The sequence below is a fragment of the Malaclemys terrapin genome, chromosome 3, assembly GCF_027887155.1.
Source record: "Malaclemys terrapin pileata isolate rMalTer1 chromosome 3, rMalTer1.hap1, whole genome shotgun sequence".
Lineage (NCBI taxonomy): Eukaryota > Metazoa > Chordata > Testudines > Emydidae > Malaclemys > Malaclemys terrapin.
The window spans coordinates 53,516,621-53,536,134 of NC_071507.1; the positions used below are offsets into that span (position 1 = coordinate 53,516,621).

The 19,514-nt window shown below is 42.1% G+C and overlaps 1 protein-coding gene across 3 annotated transcripts in view; it reads right to left on the reverse strand.

Moving 5' to 3' along the window:
* LIN9 (lin-9 DREAM MuvB core complex component) overlaps nt 1–19,514 on the reverse strand; it is a 64,096-nt gene that overhangs the window by 2,418 nt on the left and 42,164 nt on the right. For all 3 annotated transcript variants that reach the window (XM_054022764.1, XM_054022765.1, XM_054022766.1), the window contains 4 exons: nt 5,268–5,348; nt 2,400–2,525; nt 1,890–2,072; nt 1,597–1,694 (listed from right to left, as the gene is read on the reverse strand). In XM_054022764.1, the coding sequence (XP_053878739.1) occupies nt 1,597–1,694; nt 1,890–2,072; nt 2,400–2,525; nt 5,268–5,348 (488 nt within the window). The remainder of the gene's footprint in view (nt 1–1,596; nt 1,695–1,889; nt 2,073–2,399; nt 2,526–5,267; nt 5,349–19,514) is intronic.

Below are 19,514 nucleotides of genomic sequence, written 5' to 3' on the forward strand. Positions count from 1 at the left end.
TAGATTTTTTTTTTGTTACATAACTGCACTCAAAAACAAAACAATGTAAAAAACTTTAGAGCCTACAAGTCCATTCAGTCCTACTTCTTGTTCAGCCAATTGCCAAAATAAACAAGTTTGTTTACATTTATGGGAGATACTGCTGACTGCTTCTTATTTACAATATCACCCTGAAAGTGAGAACAAGTGTTCGCATGGCACTTTTGTAGCCAGCATTGCAAGATAGTACGTGCCATATATGCTCAACATTCACATGCCCCTTCATGCTTAAGCCACCATTCCAGAGGACATGCTTCCATGCTGATGATGCTCATTAAAAAAATAGTACCTTAATTAAATTTGTCACTGAACTCCTTGGGGGAAAATTGTATGTCTTCTGTTTGGTTTTATCTGCATTCTACCATATATTTCATGTTATAGCAGTCTCGGATGATGACCCAGGAGATTTGACAAAATGCAAAGAAGGTACCAATGTGAGATTTCTAAGGATAGATACAGCACTCGACCCAAGGTTTAAGAATCTGAAGTGCCTTCCAAAATCTAAGATGGGCGAGGTGTGGAGAATCCTTTCCGATGGGGAAACTACAGAACCCAAACCACCAAAAAAGAAAATCAACCTTCTGCTGATGGAATCTGACTCAGATGATGACAATGAACATGCATCAGTCAGCTCTGCTTGGATCGTTATCAGGCAGAACCCGTCATCAGTATGGAAGTACATATTCTAGAATGATGGATGAAGCATGAAGGGACATATGAATCTTTAGCGCATCTGGCATGTAAATATCTTGCGATGCTGACTACAACAGTGCCATGCGAACGCCTGTTCTCACTTTCAGGTGACATTGTAAACATGAAGTGGGCAGCATTATCTCCTGCAAATTGTAACCAAACTTGAGTGATTGGCTGAAGTAGGACTGAGTGGACTTGTAGATTCTCAAGTTTTACATTGTTTTATTTTTGAATGCAGTTATTTTTTGTACATAATTCAACATTTGTAAGTTGAACTTTCAAGATAAAGAGATTGCACTACAGTACTTGTATTAGGTGAATTGAAATATACTATTTCTTTTGTTTTTTACATTGCAAATATTTGTAATAAAAAATAAATGTAAAGTGAGTACTGTACACTTTGTATTCTGTGTTGTAATTGAAATCAATATATCTGAAAACGTAGAAAACATCCAAAATATTTAAATGGTATTCTATTATTAACAGTGTGATTAATCATGTGATTAATCACACGATTAATTTTTTTTAATCGCTTGACAGCCCTAATTTAAATCTTCTTTAAAAACAATTACATACATCAATAATTACTTGTTCAAATTAAAGATACATTTTGAAAGACTGAATGGCAAAGGAGATTCTAGTTTATATTGGATTAATTTAAATACATTTTTAATATTCTTTTTTATATATAGTGAAGTTAGGTAGCCTTTTTCCAATAGGACTATTCTTATAAAGAACTGCAGAATTAGACTCAATTGTATAAATACAGAAACATTTCACCTCTGAAGTGTGTTAAGAATAGCTAATCATGAAATATGCATGTAGGGGGAAAAAAATGTATGTATCATTATTAAAAGTTAATACCTGATATTGGAAGAATCTATTGAATTCTTGATGTCATTTAATGAATCTGTTAGTGATTTAAATTCAAAGGAATTCAGGTCACCTCCTTCTGCTAGACACTAGAGGAAATTAAGAAACAAATTTAGAATTTAATCTACAATTCTACTACATAATTGTAATTTCTATTCAAATATAATTCATGTTTTGACTTAGTTCAAGAGAGAAATTTGACTGATGCCTATGGGTTGCCAAGGCTTTAAATTTTTGTGTATTATGTGAGAGGAAACATTAGAAATTTTTAGTAAACAATTTACCTTAATCTGCAGTAATATTGCTGTAAGTCTAGAGATCAGATCCGTCAGGTTTTCATTTTCCACACAAAGATGTCCTGTTGTTGATGCATTTGCTTGTCTAACTATCTCCTGAGCTTCTTCTTCACAACGGCGCCTCAGATCTGTTGGCTGGTCTGCAGGCTGGAGGCCTTGGTCTGGAGCAAGCTACACAGATATAATTAAAAGTAAAGTTTAAGGGTCTGAGTCTACAGCTGTTGTGTGTGAGAACTGGTAATCAACTTTGAAGGGAGTTTCGTAAATGAAGAGCCTGCAAAAATAACCAGGCCCTCATACTTTAAACCAAAACTGTCCATTGAAATCAATGAGAGTTACCGATATTCAAGAAGAGAGAGGTGAAAGCATATATGACCCCAGTTACTTAAAGTTTGGCATTTGTCTCTAAATGGTCTTTTTCTATATATGAAATTTCAGTTGACTTTTTAATATGTTAAACACAACACCAAATAAACTAAGAGATTAGCAACATATTACCTCATAACAGTACTGTTGAACCTTATGCAAAACTTTGTTTAGGTCCTTATTCAGTTGTTCTAGATCTAGAACAATAGTTGCATATCTTCTCTGAAACTCAATACTGATTGGCATAGAATAGGATTTCTGTGGAGAAGATAATAAAGCATATGAAGTTTATAAATCACAAACACTACACATCTGTATTTACTAAATATGCACTTTACTGTGTAGATGCTTCCTTTAAATGAATAGCATCACCTTTATCTTGTCCTTCTTGTGAAAGTAGAAGAATTTATACACCAATCCTTTTCACCCAGATTTGTTCTACTATTTCTCCAAAATACAAATAACTTAGCTCAGTGGTTTTCAACCTTCTTTCATTTGCGGACCCCTAAAAAAGTTTCAAATGGAGGTATGGACCCCTTTGGAGATGTCAGGCACAGCCTGAAGACCCCCAAGGGTCAACAGACGACAGGTTGAAAATTACTGTTCTGTGGTAACAATAACCTTTTGCGGACCTCTTAGACAGTCTGCGGACCACAGGTTGAAAACCATTACTTAGCTAAATGAATTTAATTGGCTTATGTATTGTTTAGATAACAGTGGCAAATACAATTTTTTTTTTTTTTTTTTTTACACAATCCTCAAATAGGAATACTATACTGAAGACAAAACCTCTAAATAACACTAACTGTTCCCTTCAAAAAAATGTAACTAAAAATGTACAATTGTGTGTATGAGTAACCCCTGTTAAGGAACCCTCTGCATTGTGTCATTTAGAAACTAGTATTATTGCCAGACACTAATGTACTAATTTAGGACCTGCTTTGAGTTTGGTTAAGCAGTTCCACTTACTATATATTAAACTGGTCACTAACTTATAACATGGTCACAAAAGGATTCCCCTTTAACCAAAACCAACCATGTCATTCTGTGTCACTTTAACCAAAAATTATATCAAAATTAGCTAATTGATAAAAATCTTTAAAGAATTCACAAAAGTATTTAAATCTGTATATTATTTTGGTCACGTTCAAGAGTGGCAAGTGTCTGAGAAAAGATTTTTGATTAAATGAAATACATTTTAAAGGCAGAAACTGACTGAAGACAGGCTAAGAATGTAACCCACTGGAAAGGTATCACCTCCTGTAGTTTTATCAGAATAGCCATGAACTTTCACAAAAGTTACTGTATGAGAGGCTTATTTGCAAAGTAATGAACAACAGAGGAGGTTCAAAATATCTCGTATCCCTATCTAGGCTAAACAGACCTAAATATACCAAATTGAATATATATCCTTGTTCCCCTTCCCTCCTGCTGCTGCTTTGTTTGTCCCAATATTCTTTATTTTCCTTCTGATGCCTCATTTTTTCTTTCCTCATTAAGTTTAATTTGTGATTTAGTATTTAAGTTATGTTCATATTTTAAGGCAGTCACCTTCTTGTAATGAGAGAAGGCTTTTATAGTTTATTTTTGTACAAGTGTCATACTTAGACTTTTAGTTAAATTTTTAAAACAAACTTTAAAAAGCAGGATATTTTTCAGCATTAGATTTAAAAATTGTGACAAACTTTACATATAAAGTATTTTAATCCTTTTTTGCTATAGTTGCATAGATTTTAATGATTAAACTGTACAGCAGAAACAATTTTCTTAAAAAAAAAAAAAAAAAAAAAGAGAAAACACAGTTAATGCACAGGAGAGTGAAATAATAATGCCAGCATTGAAAGATGGGATGTGGGTATGGGATAGGAGAAGGGGATGGTGAACACAGGAATGGGGAAGCAGAGAATGGAGAGAGAGTGAGCATACTTGTACACACAGGTGGCCATGGGCAGGAGGGGGGCAGAGAGAAGAAATCTTTTATCCATATTAAAAACCTTAAATGCTTTGTGCAAAAATTTAAGCAATTAGGTCTGGATCCCCAAAGGGACTTAGGCGTTACAATGCTGAGCACTGCAATGCTTAACTTTTAGGCACCTAGCTAATCATACGTGTCTAGGTTCCCTACACAATGCAACTGGAGTGATAGGTGGCCTAGAATGTGGTTTACAAAAGCCAGCATGCTAGGTGGGGAGCTGCCTAAGCTAGCAAATGAGAGATGCTGATGAGAATGGTGTAACCTCAGCCCCTCTGTGTACCTCATATGCTGGGCCTGATCTGGAAGGTGTGCTCAGAGGCTGCTTAGATTTACACAAAAACAGCTGAAGGACGCCCTCCTACAGGGCAACATATAGAGTATTCACCTAGAACATAAGAGAGCACTAGTTCAAGTCCACACTCTGCCTCATGAAGAGAAGGGATATGAACAGGGATCTGCCACCGTTCGGGCAAGGGCCCTAACCACTGGACTATAGAGCTATTCTCACTTGCTCTCTGTCCCAGTCAATATCTAATTATTCAGCTAAAATGAAACAACTTCAACAGGCAAGATTGAGATACCCCCACATCAGGCTATCCCACAGTCCAGTGGTTAGAACACTCCCCTGAGAGATTGTAGATAGTTGTTCAAATCTCTTCTCCATCAGGCAATGGGGTGACCTAAACCAGTGGTCTGTCACATCACATGCGAGTACCCTGACCACTAGGTTAAAGCTTATATGGGAGCTGCTGCTCCTCTTCCAGATCACCATTTTGTGTAGAGTTAGGCAGCCTCTGTAAGCTCAGGAAGTTGTATTTAAAGATAAACACATTTTGAAAATTTGGACTGTAGTGATTTGCATAAAGTCATACCCCAGACCTGTGCTTTAACAAGATAATCCATTCCTCACTGATGATTAGTACTACTGTCTCTGTTTGCATGAAGATTATTTTTCATTGTAGCAGATACCTATAAAACAGGATATCAAAAGCCATTCAAGAACTGAAAAAATAACATGTTTTTACCAGCTTTTCTGCTTCTGTGTTCATCTCCCTTAACTGCTTGATGTGCTCCTTCTTAATCATAAGGATTTTTGATAACCTGGTCTATAGACAAAGAGGAAATATTTTTTTAGGACAAATCTTTAAACAGTTTTAAAATGAATGATAAAATTATTGAAAAATATCAGACACCTTTTGCTAAAAAGTATAAAGATATTTCTCAGACTGACTACAAATTAAATATATAAATTCAATATTTTTTTTCCCCCTCACGGAAATTATAAACAATACTTTCAGGGAGCCTTACCTGAATGAAGCCAAAGCACAATGGTTGAAATTCCCTACACAAAGACTGAGTAAATAGGATCTGTGGACATATTTTGAGGATGAAGGGAACAGAATCCTCCCCGCCCTACAGCCTGAAGATATAACATAGGACTTTTGCACAGCAAGGCTGTGGATGTAATTATCATGGGCTACAGTAGAGATCAGCTGTTTTGCCATTGCCTTCCCCATAAGGTTTTCACCCTGTTGATGGACTCACTTGTCATGTCCCAGACTGGTCACAAACCCATTGTGTGCACTCCTGCAACAAGAGCTGAAACACAACATAGGTTTGCAGCAAACAAGAGGGCTCTGGAGGTTTTCCACTTCTTGGGCTCTTCCTTCAAAACAGAAATGCTCTGTATCTGCTGCATTTGGGGTGTAATGTGCCCACAGAAGGGGCTGCTAGATTTTGTCCAACATGCATCTAACTACTAGAAGTTTGGATGTCAGCTAGGACCCATGGGTGTAATCCTAGTGCCACTGCAGTCAACAGGAATTAAGCCATTGATTTCAATAGGGACAGAATTTCCTCCTGTATGATGAAGGTACCTATACTGGAATTCTGCGCAGTTGGGAACAAGGTACACCAGAATTTTCTCAGAGATATATTATAATTGAGGACTAAATGAAAGTTAGTACTAAACAGTTTATTACAGAAACTACCGTATTTTCCGGCGTAGAAGATGACTGGGCGTATAAGACGACCCCCAACTTTTCCAGTTAAAATATAGAGTTTGGGATATACTCGCCGTATAAGACTACCCCTCTTCCAACGCACACCAAAAAAAAATTAAAAAAACATCAGATTTGATTTCAATATGGTAATTTTAATTCAAATGCTTATGACATGCAGGTACTTAGCAGGAAAACTGTCACTTATAAACATAAGGCTGTTTGTCATCAAACATGTAAACATAAAACAGTGCAAGTGGATTAAACTTTTCCTAATTCACTCTAAAGCTGAAAGGAAGGATAAGACAATAAACCCATGGGAGCTGCCATGCTGTTTGTTTTCTAAGCTGTCAACCAAACTGGAACTGATGATGATAGGAGGAAGATAACAAACAAGAGAGAGAGAGCAAGTGCTGGGCAAGTCCCTGGCGAGTTAGCAACGCCCATCATAACTGCAAGCTACGGTATTTTTACAGGTTTTGCTGGAGTGACAGTTTCCCTTTAAAAGCCTTCAAAATCCTCCTGTTCATCATCTGATATCATAAGTACATCAATGACATCTTGTGATACATTTGTAAGGCAGTCATTGTATGGATCGAATTCCGTATCAGATGGTGTGGTCTCAGCTTCGGCTTCCTCTTCATCTTGCCACAAGTAGTCGTCCTCCATACCATCTAATGAATTTGATATGCCACACTTCTTGAAAGACTTGATTACTGTTTCTGCATCAATATCATTCCAGGCTTTTATGACAAACTTGCACAAAACATCCAACTGTGGAGCACGGATGTTTCCTCCTTTTGTGAATGACTTTTCGCCGCTAACCATCCATTCATTCCACTGTTCTTGAATGCGATCTTTAAATGGCTTGTTTAGGCACACATCCAGTGGCTGTACCAACGATGTCAATCCTGCAGGAATAACTGCCGCATCTGTGTTTAGTCTTGCAAGCATTTGCTTGGTGCTGGGAGTTAAATGAGCCCTGAACATATCCCACACCAGTAGACTACATTTTTGAATAAGTCCACCTGGTCGCCTGCTCCATACATTATCAAGCCATAGCTTTACCCCTTCTTCATCCATCCAGCCTTTTTCATTCACATGTTCAAAACAACCAACAGGGAACTTGAATTTTGGCATTGTTTTTCTTTTAAAAATAATCATTAGTCTCAGTTTGGCGCCATCAGCTGTGCATCCTAGTACCACTGTAAAACTGGACTTCTCATGTCTTGTTGTTTTAATTAAAATTGTTTTTTCACCTTTTTGATGGACAGTTTTATTTCCAACCATATCAAAATTCATTGGAGTTTCATCCATATTTCCAATACTACTTAACGCATAGCCATGTTTAGTGCGCTGTTGTATTACGTATCGATGGAAACTATTTACTTTGCTATCAAGATCTGCAGGTAATTTTGGGGCAATTTTCATCTTTTGCCTCAGTACCATATTATGCCTTCCCATGAATCTAGTACACCAGGATAGTGGCCTTAAATCTGTTGCTGTGATCTGGGTTAGATTTGCCCCACTGAAGTGCAAACAAATGTATTTTATTTCGTGTCACTACATAACCGTTTTGGCGATGCTCATTCACCATGTCTGCTACATGTTTTTCGAGTTCTGGCCAATGTGGAGTGCCTCTTCTTAATGCACACTTACCCCTTGGCATACTCTTTAATGCTTTTTCATTTGCTTTCCAGTCCCGAACCATCTTTTCTGTTACTCCATATTGTCTTGCAGCAGCGCAGTTATTATGTTCCATGGCAAAGTTCACAACTTTAAGTTTGAAACTGGCTTCATATTTCTTTCTTCTTGCTGGTGGAGCCATGATGGGGTTTTGACTGTTGGACATTTGTATACTGTACTGTATGTACTGGTGCTATACTGTATGAACAGGTACAGATACTGGTGCTGTACTGTATGTGGTACCCAGTATACAACAACCAGCCAATCACGGCAAGCGATGTACCTTACCGGCGATTGGCTGGTTGTTGTATACAAAGCCTGCTTGGATTGGTCAGCAATCCCTGCCTGCCCAGCCCTCCCTGTCTCCAAGACTATCAGAGCGGTAGCGCAAACACGCCTCTTTCACCCGTCTGGCCCGCCCTTGTATCCTATTACCTCCTTCTCTGCCTCTCAGATCTCGCACATGCGTGCCTGCGCCGCTTCACTGCAGTCCTCAGGAGCGAGATCTGAGAGGCAGAGAAGGAGGTACGGTAATAGGATACAAGGGCGGGCCAGACGGGTGAAAGAGGCGTGTTTTTCTGGGCACAGCGCCGCTCTCTCTCTTTTTTTCATACCCTGGGCGTCCCGGACGCCTGCAGCTTGCTCCGCCCTTCACTTACACCTTCCCGGTGAGGCGCCCCCTCACCTCGTCATCGGGCGGGGATGCGGCCGCGGCCGTTTTTGAGCCCCCCCACCATATGCGGCGACTGCAGATTCTCCAGTCCAGCTCGGAAGTTTCAGCACCCGCCCTATAAGACGACACCCGGCGTATAAGACAACCCCCGACTTTTGAGAAGATTTTCCTGGGTTAAAAAGTAGTCTTATATGCCAGAAAATACAGTAGCTACTTTCAGTTCCTAATCTTGTAGTCCTCTTATGCAGGCAGAACTACCACTGAAATTAAGGAAAGGAACACAGGAACAGGCTGAATTAGTGTATGTTTCTTTGAGTTAGCAATTTATACTTGAATTTGAGTTACTACAGAACATTTATAGGGACACCGAAGTACTTTTAGTGTTTAAATATTTTACTCTATATTGTTTGCAATATCTTCTGAGAAGTTTGAAAAACATCCATTTTTTCCCTACCAATTTTGTATTTTCCTATTTGTTTTACACATCCCGCCCCTGACCCCGCTCCCCCCACATTTAAACTAGAATTTAGATTTATTTCCTTGTATTTAATTTACACCAGTGAGGAAAACATGCACAGTTCTGGGGAAATACTACGTTAGTTAACATGCTCCCTCTACTGGACATGCAGGAGCACAGTAAAAATAAATAAATAAAAGAGAAAAAGAAAAGAAGTCATTTCTGTCTACATTCCGTTTTTATTATATCTTAATTTTTAACTCTTCCTCAAAAAAAGAAGTATACTGCTAATCATTTGGAAAACTAGGTTCTAACACGGCTGACAAACTGGGACCCGTTGCAAAGGGAATCCCATCCATCAGTTTTGAACTGAAATGTTATATATTTTAAATTGAATCCAGTATCCCCAGAAACATTTAATCTTGTATGTGAGGATAAAATATTTTCATGATTTCTGTCAGTATTCCATTTAGATTGGATGTAAATATTAATGTACAAAAGATGGCCAACTGATATAGCAAATTCCTTTTGGAGCTATCATTTCTCTAATATGCATAACTTTGTCCATAATTAAAGAGAATGTTACTCACCCTGTGCAGTAACTGAGGTTCTTCGAGATGGTTGTCCCTGTGGGTGCTCCACTTTAGGTGTCTTGGCGCCCTGTGCTTATAATCGGAGATTTGTAGCAGCAGTGCCCCAGTTGGCCGCGCATGCGAGGCAGCCATCTCCTGCCAATCTGAGCGGCTACCTCGCTTGAGCAGCCAACCGACCCCCAGTTCCTTCTCTAGCCCAGAGGATCAGCGTGAAACTCCGAAGTAGAGGGGAGAAGAGGAGGTAGTGGAGCACCCACAGGGACAACCATCTTGAAGAACCTCAGTTACTGCACAGGGTGAGTAACCTTCTCTTCTTCGAGGAGTGTCCCTGTGGGTGCTCCGCTTTAGGTGACCATGGAGCAGTACTCCTGGGTGGAAAGAGGGGCTTCAGAGTATCTTTGTTGATGGTAGATAGCACCGAGAGTCCGAACTGAGTGTTGGCAGAGGAATGTTGTTCCAGGGCATAGTGTTTGGTAAATATGTGGGCTGAGGCCCAGGTAGCTGCCCTGCAAATGTCTACAATGGGTACATTATTGAGAAACGCTACTGACGTGGCTAGCCCTCTGGTGGAGTACATATGAATCCCAGCCAGTCTTGGGATGTTGCTCTGATGATAGCTGTCATAAACATACAGCTAACGATAGCATAAAATCCCTCCTTTACTTGTAAAGGGTTAAGAAGCTCAAATAACCTGGTTGGCACTTGAACAAAAGGGCCAATGAGGGGAGAAGATACTTTCAAATCTGTGGGGAAAGGTTTTTGTTTTGTCTCTCTTTGTGTTGTTCTCTCCAGGTCAGTGAGTAATCAGGGCAGGGAAAATACATCTCCCAAAGCCATATCTGAACTAAGCAGCTAAGATTACAAATTGTAAGTAATAGGAAGGAAATGCGTTAGATTATCTTTTGTTGTAGCTTGTGAATTTTCCCTATGCTAAGAGGGAAGTTTATTCCTGTTTTTTTTGTAACTTTAAAGTTTTGCCTAGATGGGAATCCTCTGTGTTACAAATCTTATTACCCTGTAAAATTATCTTCCATCCTGATTTTACAGAGGTGCTTCCTTTAGTTTTTTCTTTATTATTAAGTTCTGCTTTTAAGAACCTGATTGGTTTTTAGTGTCCTAAAAACCCAAGGGCTGCTCTGTGCCCACTTTGTTAACCTATTTGGTTGGTATATTATTCTCAAGCCTCCTCAGGAAAGGGGGTGAAGGGGCTTGGGGAGATTTTGGAGGAACATGAACTCCAAGTTCTTTTCCTTGAATCTTTGTCTAACACACTTGGTGGTGGCAGCAGTACTCCTCCAAGGACAAGGAAGGATTTGTGCCTTGGGCAAGTCTTTAACCTAAGCTGGTAGAAATAAGCTTAGGGGGGTCTTTCATGCGGGTCCCCACATCTGTACCCCAGAGTTCAGAGTGGGGACGGAACCCTGACAATAGCAGAGGTGGATACAGCCAGAAATCCACTTTGATAGTCTTTGTTTGTAGATGACCTCACCCTTCGATCACTCTGTGACTGATAGAGACATGATGATTTTCTAAATGTCTTTGTTCTTTCTAGGTAGAAGGCCAGAGCTCTATGGATGTTGAGAGTATGAAGGGATGCCTCCCTGGCATTGGTGTGAGGTTTCGGAAAAAAACACAAGTAAATGGACTGGTTTAAATGAAATGAGGAGGCTACTTTAGGTATAAATTTAAGGTGGGCTCTTAGGATCACTATCTTTATGGAATGTGGTATACAGAGGGTGTGCCATTAGGGCCCCTAGCTCCCCTACTCTTCTTGCTCAAGTGATCGCGATAAGGAAGAAGACCTTCATTGATAAATGTAGCAATGAGCAAGTCACAAGGGGTTGCCCATGAGGGTGCATAGCACAAGGTTATGGTCCCATATAAGAGTAGGGTGTTTTAGGGGAGGGTAGATGTTGGTCATGCCCTTTAAGAATCGTTTAGTTGTTGGATGAGCAAAGATTGTGGTTCCATCTACCTTATCATGTAGTGAGGTGATCACTGTTAAGTGTACCTTTATGGAGTTATTGGAGAGGCCCGCCTTTTTAAGGCATAATATATAGTCCAGGACTCTGGGTAGAGGGGCAGAATGAGGAAACATATGGGGAGTCTTGCACCAGGTGCAGAAACGTACCCACTTATGAGCATATGTTCTGCGTGTGCTCGGTTTGCAACTTTTCAAAAGAATGTCTTTAACCTCTTCAGAGTAATCTTGATCCAGCCCTGTTAGCCATGGAGTAACCAGGCCTTGAGGCGGAGAACTACTAGGTTGGGGTGAATGACACGGCCGGCATCCTCTGTCAGGAGGTGAGGAAGTTGAGAAGGGTTCGAGAAGGTTTCACTGCCATCTGTATTAGGTATGGGAACCACGTCTGTCTGGGCCATGTGGGTGCAACAGAGTAGGACCCTGGCCTTGTCCTGTCTGATTTTGTGTAAAACCCAGCTCAGAGGAATTGGGGGGTTGGAGGGGAGGGACATGTACATTAGAGGTGCTTCCCATCGACCAGTGGGTGGTGCCCGAGCCCTGCTCGGAAGCAATATTGAGGGCATTTTGTATTGAGAGTTGTTGCGAATAAATCTACAGTAGGGAATCCCCACTGGTTGAATATGGGGGTTCGGCTGACTACTCAAAGGTCGGGTAGTCCATCTCCCACCCGTGGGTTTGTGAAAAAAGTGTCTGCTCAGATGGTCTGCTGTGGTGTTCTGAAGTCCTGGCAGGTAAGCTGCAGAAATGTCTATCTTGTTGGATATGCACCATTGCCATAGGAGTATTGCCTCAATGCAGAGAGGGTATGATCGAGCTCCGCCCTGTCCGTTTTGTCCATGAGGACTTTGATGGTATTGTTGTGGATAAGGGGAAGGAAGTGTTTGCATGCTTTTCTAACTGCAAATCTAAGAGCTCCGGCTCTAGAATGTTTATGTGTAGGTTGATTTCTGCTGGGGTCCAGCGTCCTGGATGGTGGTGTTGTCCAGATGGGCTCCCCATCCCACAAGGGAGGCATCTGTGATGATTGTTATAGTGGGAGCTTTTTGTTGAAATGGGACCCTGAGCAGATGTTTTGTGGTTGCATCCAACACTTGAGGGAATCCTTCACTCTGCGGGGCATAGTGAGCCGTTTGTAGAGGGAATGCTTGTGTGGTATATAGCAGGTATGGAGCCAGACCTGTAGGCATCTCATATGCAGTCTGGCATGTTTGACTGCACAAGTTGTAGCAGCCATATGCCTAAGGAATTATAGGTAGGTCCCTGGAGGATGTTTGGGGGCTGTCTGACATTGTTATCAGCCTGGATAGGTTGAGGAAAATCTCGCTTGTGCTGAGAGGCAGTCGAGATAAGCCCCTATAAACTCTAGTTGCTGGACAGGGACCAAGGTGGACTTTTGGATGTTTATTTGAAACCCAAGGTGGTGAAGAGAGTTATAGTGGTTTGTGTAGCTTGTACTGCCATCTGCCGAGTTGGTGCTCTTATGAGGCAGTTGTCCAAGTACGGGAAGATCATTACCCCCAACCTGCGGAGATGAGCAGTGGCGACGGCTAGGACTTTGGAGAATACCCTTGGGGCTGTCGACAAGCTGATTGCCTAGTGTGAAGCGCAGAAACTGTCTGTGTGCTGGATAAATGGTGACATGAAAGTAGGCGTCTTGTAGGTCGAGGGACAAGAGCCAAACTCCTTTCTCTAATGCCGGAATTATGGTTGCCAGGGTAACCATTTTGAAGTGCTGTGTCCTTATGAACTTGTTGAGTTTGTGTAAATCCAGAATGGGTCTCCAGTCACCATTTTTTTTTCTGTGTGACAAAACAACAGGAATAAAACTCTCTTCCCCTGTGTTGGAATGGTACTATTTCCACGGCACCTAGTTGCAGGAGTTGGTTTATTCCTGGTTCAACAGGGTTTCATGAGAGGGGTCCCTGAAGAGGGATGGGGAAGGTGGGTGGGTAGGGGGAATAGAAATAAATGGGATAGAGTAAACCTTCTGTACAATTTCCAGCACTCATTTGTCTGTAGTGCTTTGGGTATAAAATCTGCCCTGTTTTTTCTTATGGTGGTTCTCGAGTCCTTTAAGGTATGTAGAGATGCATCTGTGTGTTCCACAAATAGTTTTAGTCCCTCAAAAGGGCAGGTCCTCAACTGTGGCTTGTACTTCCCTAGGAAATCCAGATTGTGGAGCCATGATGCTCGATGCATGACCACGGATGTGGCGATAGAATGAACTGCCGTGTCAGCGGAATCAAGGGAGGCCTGCAGGGCTGTTTTGGCAATTAAGGAGCCCTCCACAATGTTAGCTTTGTATTGCTCCCTTGATTCTTCCGGCATTTGTTCAATAAAAGATGTCATTTCATTAAACGAGTTGTAAGTGCATTTCGCCAACAGAGCAGAGTAGTTTGCTATGCGAAATTGCAGTGAGGCCGAGGAACAGGCTTTGCATCCAAAGAGGTCAAGCCTTTTCCAGTCTTTGTCATAAAGGGTGTTTTTTGACTAGTGCTGTTTTCCCCCTTTGGTTTGCTGCCTCTATGACCAGTGAATTTGGAGCCCGGTGAGTAAATAAGAGCTCAGCCCCTTTCGCTAGTACATAATATTTTCTGTCAGTGTTTACAGGAGGGTGGGACAGTGGCAGGTGTCTGCCATATTGTCTCTGCAGGATCCATTATGGCAGCGTTGATGGGCAGAGCTATCTTTGCTGATGGCGATGCCTGCAAGATGTCAGTAAGTTTGTGCTGGGTCTCTGGCAGCTCTGCTAAAGAGATGTCCAGGGATTCTGCAACTCTTTTGAGTAAGTCTTGGAAGGACTTGAAGTCATCTCCTGTGGTGAGAGGCAGTGGCATAATTGTTTTGTCCAGGGACGAGGATGAAATATGCATGAGTGGCAGTGTGTTGCCTTCAGGAGCCTCTTCTGGCTCTTCTTTCTCTTCATCCTGGGCCTCTGATGGTGGTGGGTTCGTGGGTGAAGGAGACCAGGTGGCCCTTGATGCTGGTGGGTTGGGGGGTTAAGATTTTGGGCTTTGTAGATTGCCCAATGTGTCCCAGTATGGCTAATTGGGTGGCATAACAACAGGAAGTGGCATCCATGACTGCGCCTGCCAGCTTTGCCCTTGCATAGGTGGCTGTTGGTGAGAGGGTCCTGGTTTTGGGGAGGAATGACAAGGGGTATAAAGATTCTCTTCATCCTCATCACTAGATAATGGAAGTGCAGATCCACTAGGAGTGCCTATTCGGCTCGGTCCTGGTCTGACTGGGGTACCGTCATTGCCAAAGAGAGGGGGTTCCTGGCGTGGAGGAGATTGCTAGGTCTGCCTGTCTGGTAAAGGGTTGCGGTACTGGGAAGCTTGGTGCCGTGGATGGCAGCGTAGTGTGCTCAGACGGTGCAGCGGTCTTGTTAGGCGGTGTATATGCAGCAGGTGGCGCTATTACACTAGCCGATGCAGAGGCATTCTTCTGTACGGTCGGTGCTGAGCTAGGGAGCTTAGCTTTAGTTCATGCACCTGAGTGAGAGCCTGGCCACGTTGGTGCCTTGGGTCCTCGGGATGTCTCGGTACTGGACATTCCCAGTGCCTCTCGGTCCGGGGTTCTTGGTGCCGTCGGTACCAGGGCAGATTTCTGGCCAGGAGATGGCTTCTTTTTAGGGGGATCTCTCTGTGGTGATAACTGCGATAGATGTTTGGTCGCCTTCTTAGGTGCAGGGTCCTTAGACACAGTTTATGTGGAGCCATTGTCTGAGGCTGCTGCTGGAGACCATTGGCCAGGAGGAGTCCTGGACTCTGGGTTGGAGGCTGACTTCAGGGATTTCTCCATCATTAATAATTTTAGTTGGAGGTCCCTGGCTTTAAGTGTCCTGGCAGATAATTTCTTGCAGTGTGGACACTTCTGTGGTAAATGGATTTCCCCGAGACAGCGGATGCACTGAGCATGACCATCAGCTACAGGAATTGATAGTCTGCAGGTCAGGCACCATTTAAAGCTGGGGGAACCTGGCATGCCTGAGGAGGTCCAGGTCTATAGAAAACGGTCATAGTTCAGTCACTGTTGGCAGAGACCCGCCAGTGGCGGGCGGGGGGGGGGTGTTGGGGGGAAGCAAAGTAAATATATATTTTTTTAAAGTGAGTAAATGACCGGAAAATGGAAGAAAACCGACAAAAAAGGATAAAGATGGGAATATAAACTATTTACGAAATAGACAGGGGTGCTGCTATTGCTCCGACTCAAGCCAAAGGCGGTAGAGAAGGAACTGGGGATTGGTTGGCTGCGCATGTGAGGTAGCCGCTCAGAGAGGCGGGAGACGGCTGACATGCACAGTCAACTGGGACACTGCTACTACAAATCTCCGATTAGGTGTCTTGGCGCCCTGCACTTATAAAGTGGAGCACCCACAGGGCAGTCCGTAAAGAAGAACTAGAAAGATCATTGACCGTTCTTCTTTTGGTATTAAAATGAACATATTGATTTTATAAAGTGGGATCTGTCAGTCTTTATTGATAAATTATGGTAAAAATCAGTCTTACAAGGCCTTATTTTGGGCCAAATTTCTTTTACTGAAACACTGACTAAATTTTCGCTTGCGATCAATTGAGGGTGCAAAATTACTAGTGCAGGTCACGATGTCCTCACATCTAATCATCTAGTTGTGACCACAAATCAACTGTTAGACATCTAAACATTATAATTAGTTCCCACAATTAATTGCAGGCAAAAAATTAGAGGCTGGGTGGAAACCCCTTTGAAGATGTATAACCTATTATACTTATTTTTTTCAAACGGAAATCTTTCAATGAATTTAATAAATTTTACCAAATAACTTGTCTTGAATACTTATATAACTACTATGTAATAAATGCATAACATTAACAGTGATACTTCATTTTTGTAAACACATTCCAATTTCTGATGCGTTAGATTTTGAATCAGTAGGTAATCAAAATGATTGATATAACTACTATCAACGTGAAGCATAATTCCATCAAGTTCCATATAGATTTGAGGAATCTGGTCTACAAACCACTTTAAAATATGCTGACCTTCTTTATGTACCCACCCATTGCCCTTTGGATGGAACTTGACAAAATCTGGTGTGTCAGGATCTAGTATGTCTGCATTCTTCCAGACCAGTGCCACAGATTGTATACCTGATTTTCTCTACTAGTTATGGTTTGCATGAAGGTAAAAGTTTTGGGTCACAGCATAAGATTCTCTAAGGGGGATCTCTAATTATCTGGTACTTTCTTTTGTGTTATCAAATCATGTATTAATCATGACTCATCTGACTTTCTATATAAAGTGCAAATGAAACTTGATTGTTGTCACGTATGAGGAAATTTCAGCAGTTTATAAGCCCTAAGAATGTTCTTAAAGCTTCTTTGGGCTTTTCTATGAAGCTAGGAGGACATATTTTTCCTTTGCACATGACTAAAGCATTGTAATTATAGCCTGAAAAAAAAGCAATAAATGCAGGGAGAAGAGCAAAGGGCAAGTTCCATTTTTGCAGCAAGGCTGTAGTAACTTCTCAGTCCAAGATCCAGCCATATAATGGTAATCAACCTTTAACATAACAATATTACAGTACCTAGACTATACGTTTCTGTTACTCTCACAACAGTGCTGGCATCATGTGAAAGATGATTTACTTACAATACAACCAGTGTTAGCTTTTTCATAGCAACACCTAAGCTCAGCAACACTGCTTCAAAAATCTTCAAATAAAAATAATTCATACTCTAGGCTTAAATATAATGTGTGGCCTTTAAGCCAAGCTTTTTTTTGCATCCTTTTCTCATTCCTTTATTAGAAACATGAATTGGGTAGTCCTGAAATGACCAGACAAGAGTTCACACTGGAAATCTTTGCTCTGATTTTGTTCAGGCACATTCTGGCAATCTCAGCATTAATGGCACTATTTTTGCTTGTTCAGTGTCCTTGAAAAAATGCACTCAGAAAGCATCACAGACAAGGAGCCCATTCTTTGTAAGCTCAGATTACTTAATGTGAGTAGGTGAATATAACCAAATACAAGTTGAAATTTGAAAGTTTTCGGATTTAAAATACAGCATCAACACCACAAAAATCAACCATGATTGGGTAACTGAGTTTTATCGGCTCTTCAGTTTCCTGGTCAGTTTGGTCTTATCACAGTTTTGCAGATCATTCTCCCTAGCACACGTTGATGAATCAGACTTAGAGGATAACTCTCAGATCAAGTTACAGAAACAAATCTCATGCCTTGCAATTAATGAATCTTCATATATCAGTGCCTTATTTTTACTGCAATTGTATTTAATGTAACGTTCTTGACCTTACTAAACACTATCTTACCCTACTTCTTACTATTTTTGGCCATTATGTTTCCCTTAATCCAGTGGTTCTTAACTGGGGGTCTGTGGCCCCATGGGGGTCCACGATCTCTTTCAAGGGGGCCACTGGGCTCCGTGGCTGAAACCTAGAGCCGGAGCCCAGCACCCCCACCAAGGCTGAAGTCCGAAGCTGAAGCCCCGATCCCTGGGGCCCCCCACAGGGCTGAAGCCAGGAGGCACGTGGCTAAAGCCCCGATCCCTGGAACCCCCCATAGGGCTGAAGCCGGGAGGCAGGGGGCTGAATCCCGGAGCCCTGAGCCCTGGTGCTCTCTGTGGGGCAGAAGCCCTGAGCCCATGGGCAGAGTTGGGGACACGAAGGGTGTTGCCCCCACCCCCCACCAAACTGCAGCACAAAAGCAGGATAGTCCCGGGGGCAGCGCCACACCTCGCCCCCACATCTCCTCCTTTCCCTGCCCCCTGGCCAGGTCAGAGTCAGGAAGCTGGAGCTGGGCAGTGAGTGCCGGGCAGCTGCTGCTCTGGCTGGTGCCATGGAGCAGGGCAGGCAGCTGCAGCATTCCCTTGTCTCCGGTTGGTGCCCCGGGTTGAAGCTGCTCCTCAACTCCCAACCCCCTTTTCTCACACAGCTGGTAAGTGTCTCCTGGGCTGGAGGATCCGGCTCCATGGCTGGCAGAGCCCTCGGGGAACAGGAACTGCAGGGGAGCCCTCCTGGCACACAGCCACTAGCTACTCCCCTCCATAAGTTGTTTTCAAACTTTTTGAGCTAAGCCCCCCACCTCTGAGTTATAATTTTTGGTTCCCCTCCTCCTCTCTCTTCCCCCCGGAAAAGCGGAGGTGAGTTAGGGGGTGGAGGTGGCATTCCCTCCCTGGACCCCGCTGTGCTGAGCTGGCTTGAGCCCCGCTGGCCCCTGCTCTCCCAAAATAGATGTCAAACTACGCCTATGCCCAAGGCCCCATCCCTGCTGGGCCCTGGAGCTTTTAATAGCAGGTGGGGGGTGGGGTTGTCTCAGAAAGAAAAAGGTTTAGAACCCCTGCCTTAATTAATCAGTTTTATTAAGCTCTCTGACAAGCAGTATTTACTGCAAGTAATATGCACCATAAGTTGAATGGTCAAAACAGAAATATATTTTATATGAATTGAAGATAAAATTCAGTTCTTTAATCAGTTATGTAATCTTTAAGAACGTTGTCAGAACATCCTGCAGTTATTATTCGAGAATAACCTGTTTTGATTCTGCTTTATGCTAGTTTTTGCAAAAATTATAATGGAATTTAACTTCTTTCATTATAAAGTTGACCTTACTAATGATATTGTTTTGTTATCTAGAAAAACAACTTGCTTAGATTAGTTTCTGTGCTTCCTGGATCTCCACTTCCCAGTATTACATTTTCACACTTCACTGAACACACTCTCAGAATAAGCTAAACTATTATCTTCAAACACATAAGAGGAGGATAAAGATAGATTTGGAACACTAGAATTTATATCTTGAGGGATAGGAAGTGTTTGGTTTAGACGTATCTTTTTCAACTCCCTTTGATTTTGGGACTGCAGAGCTGCCTCTCTT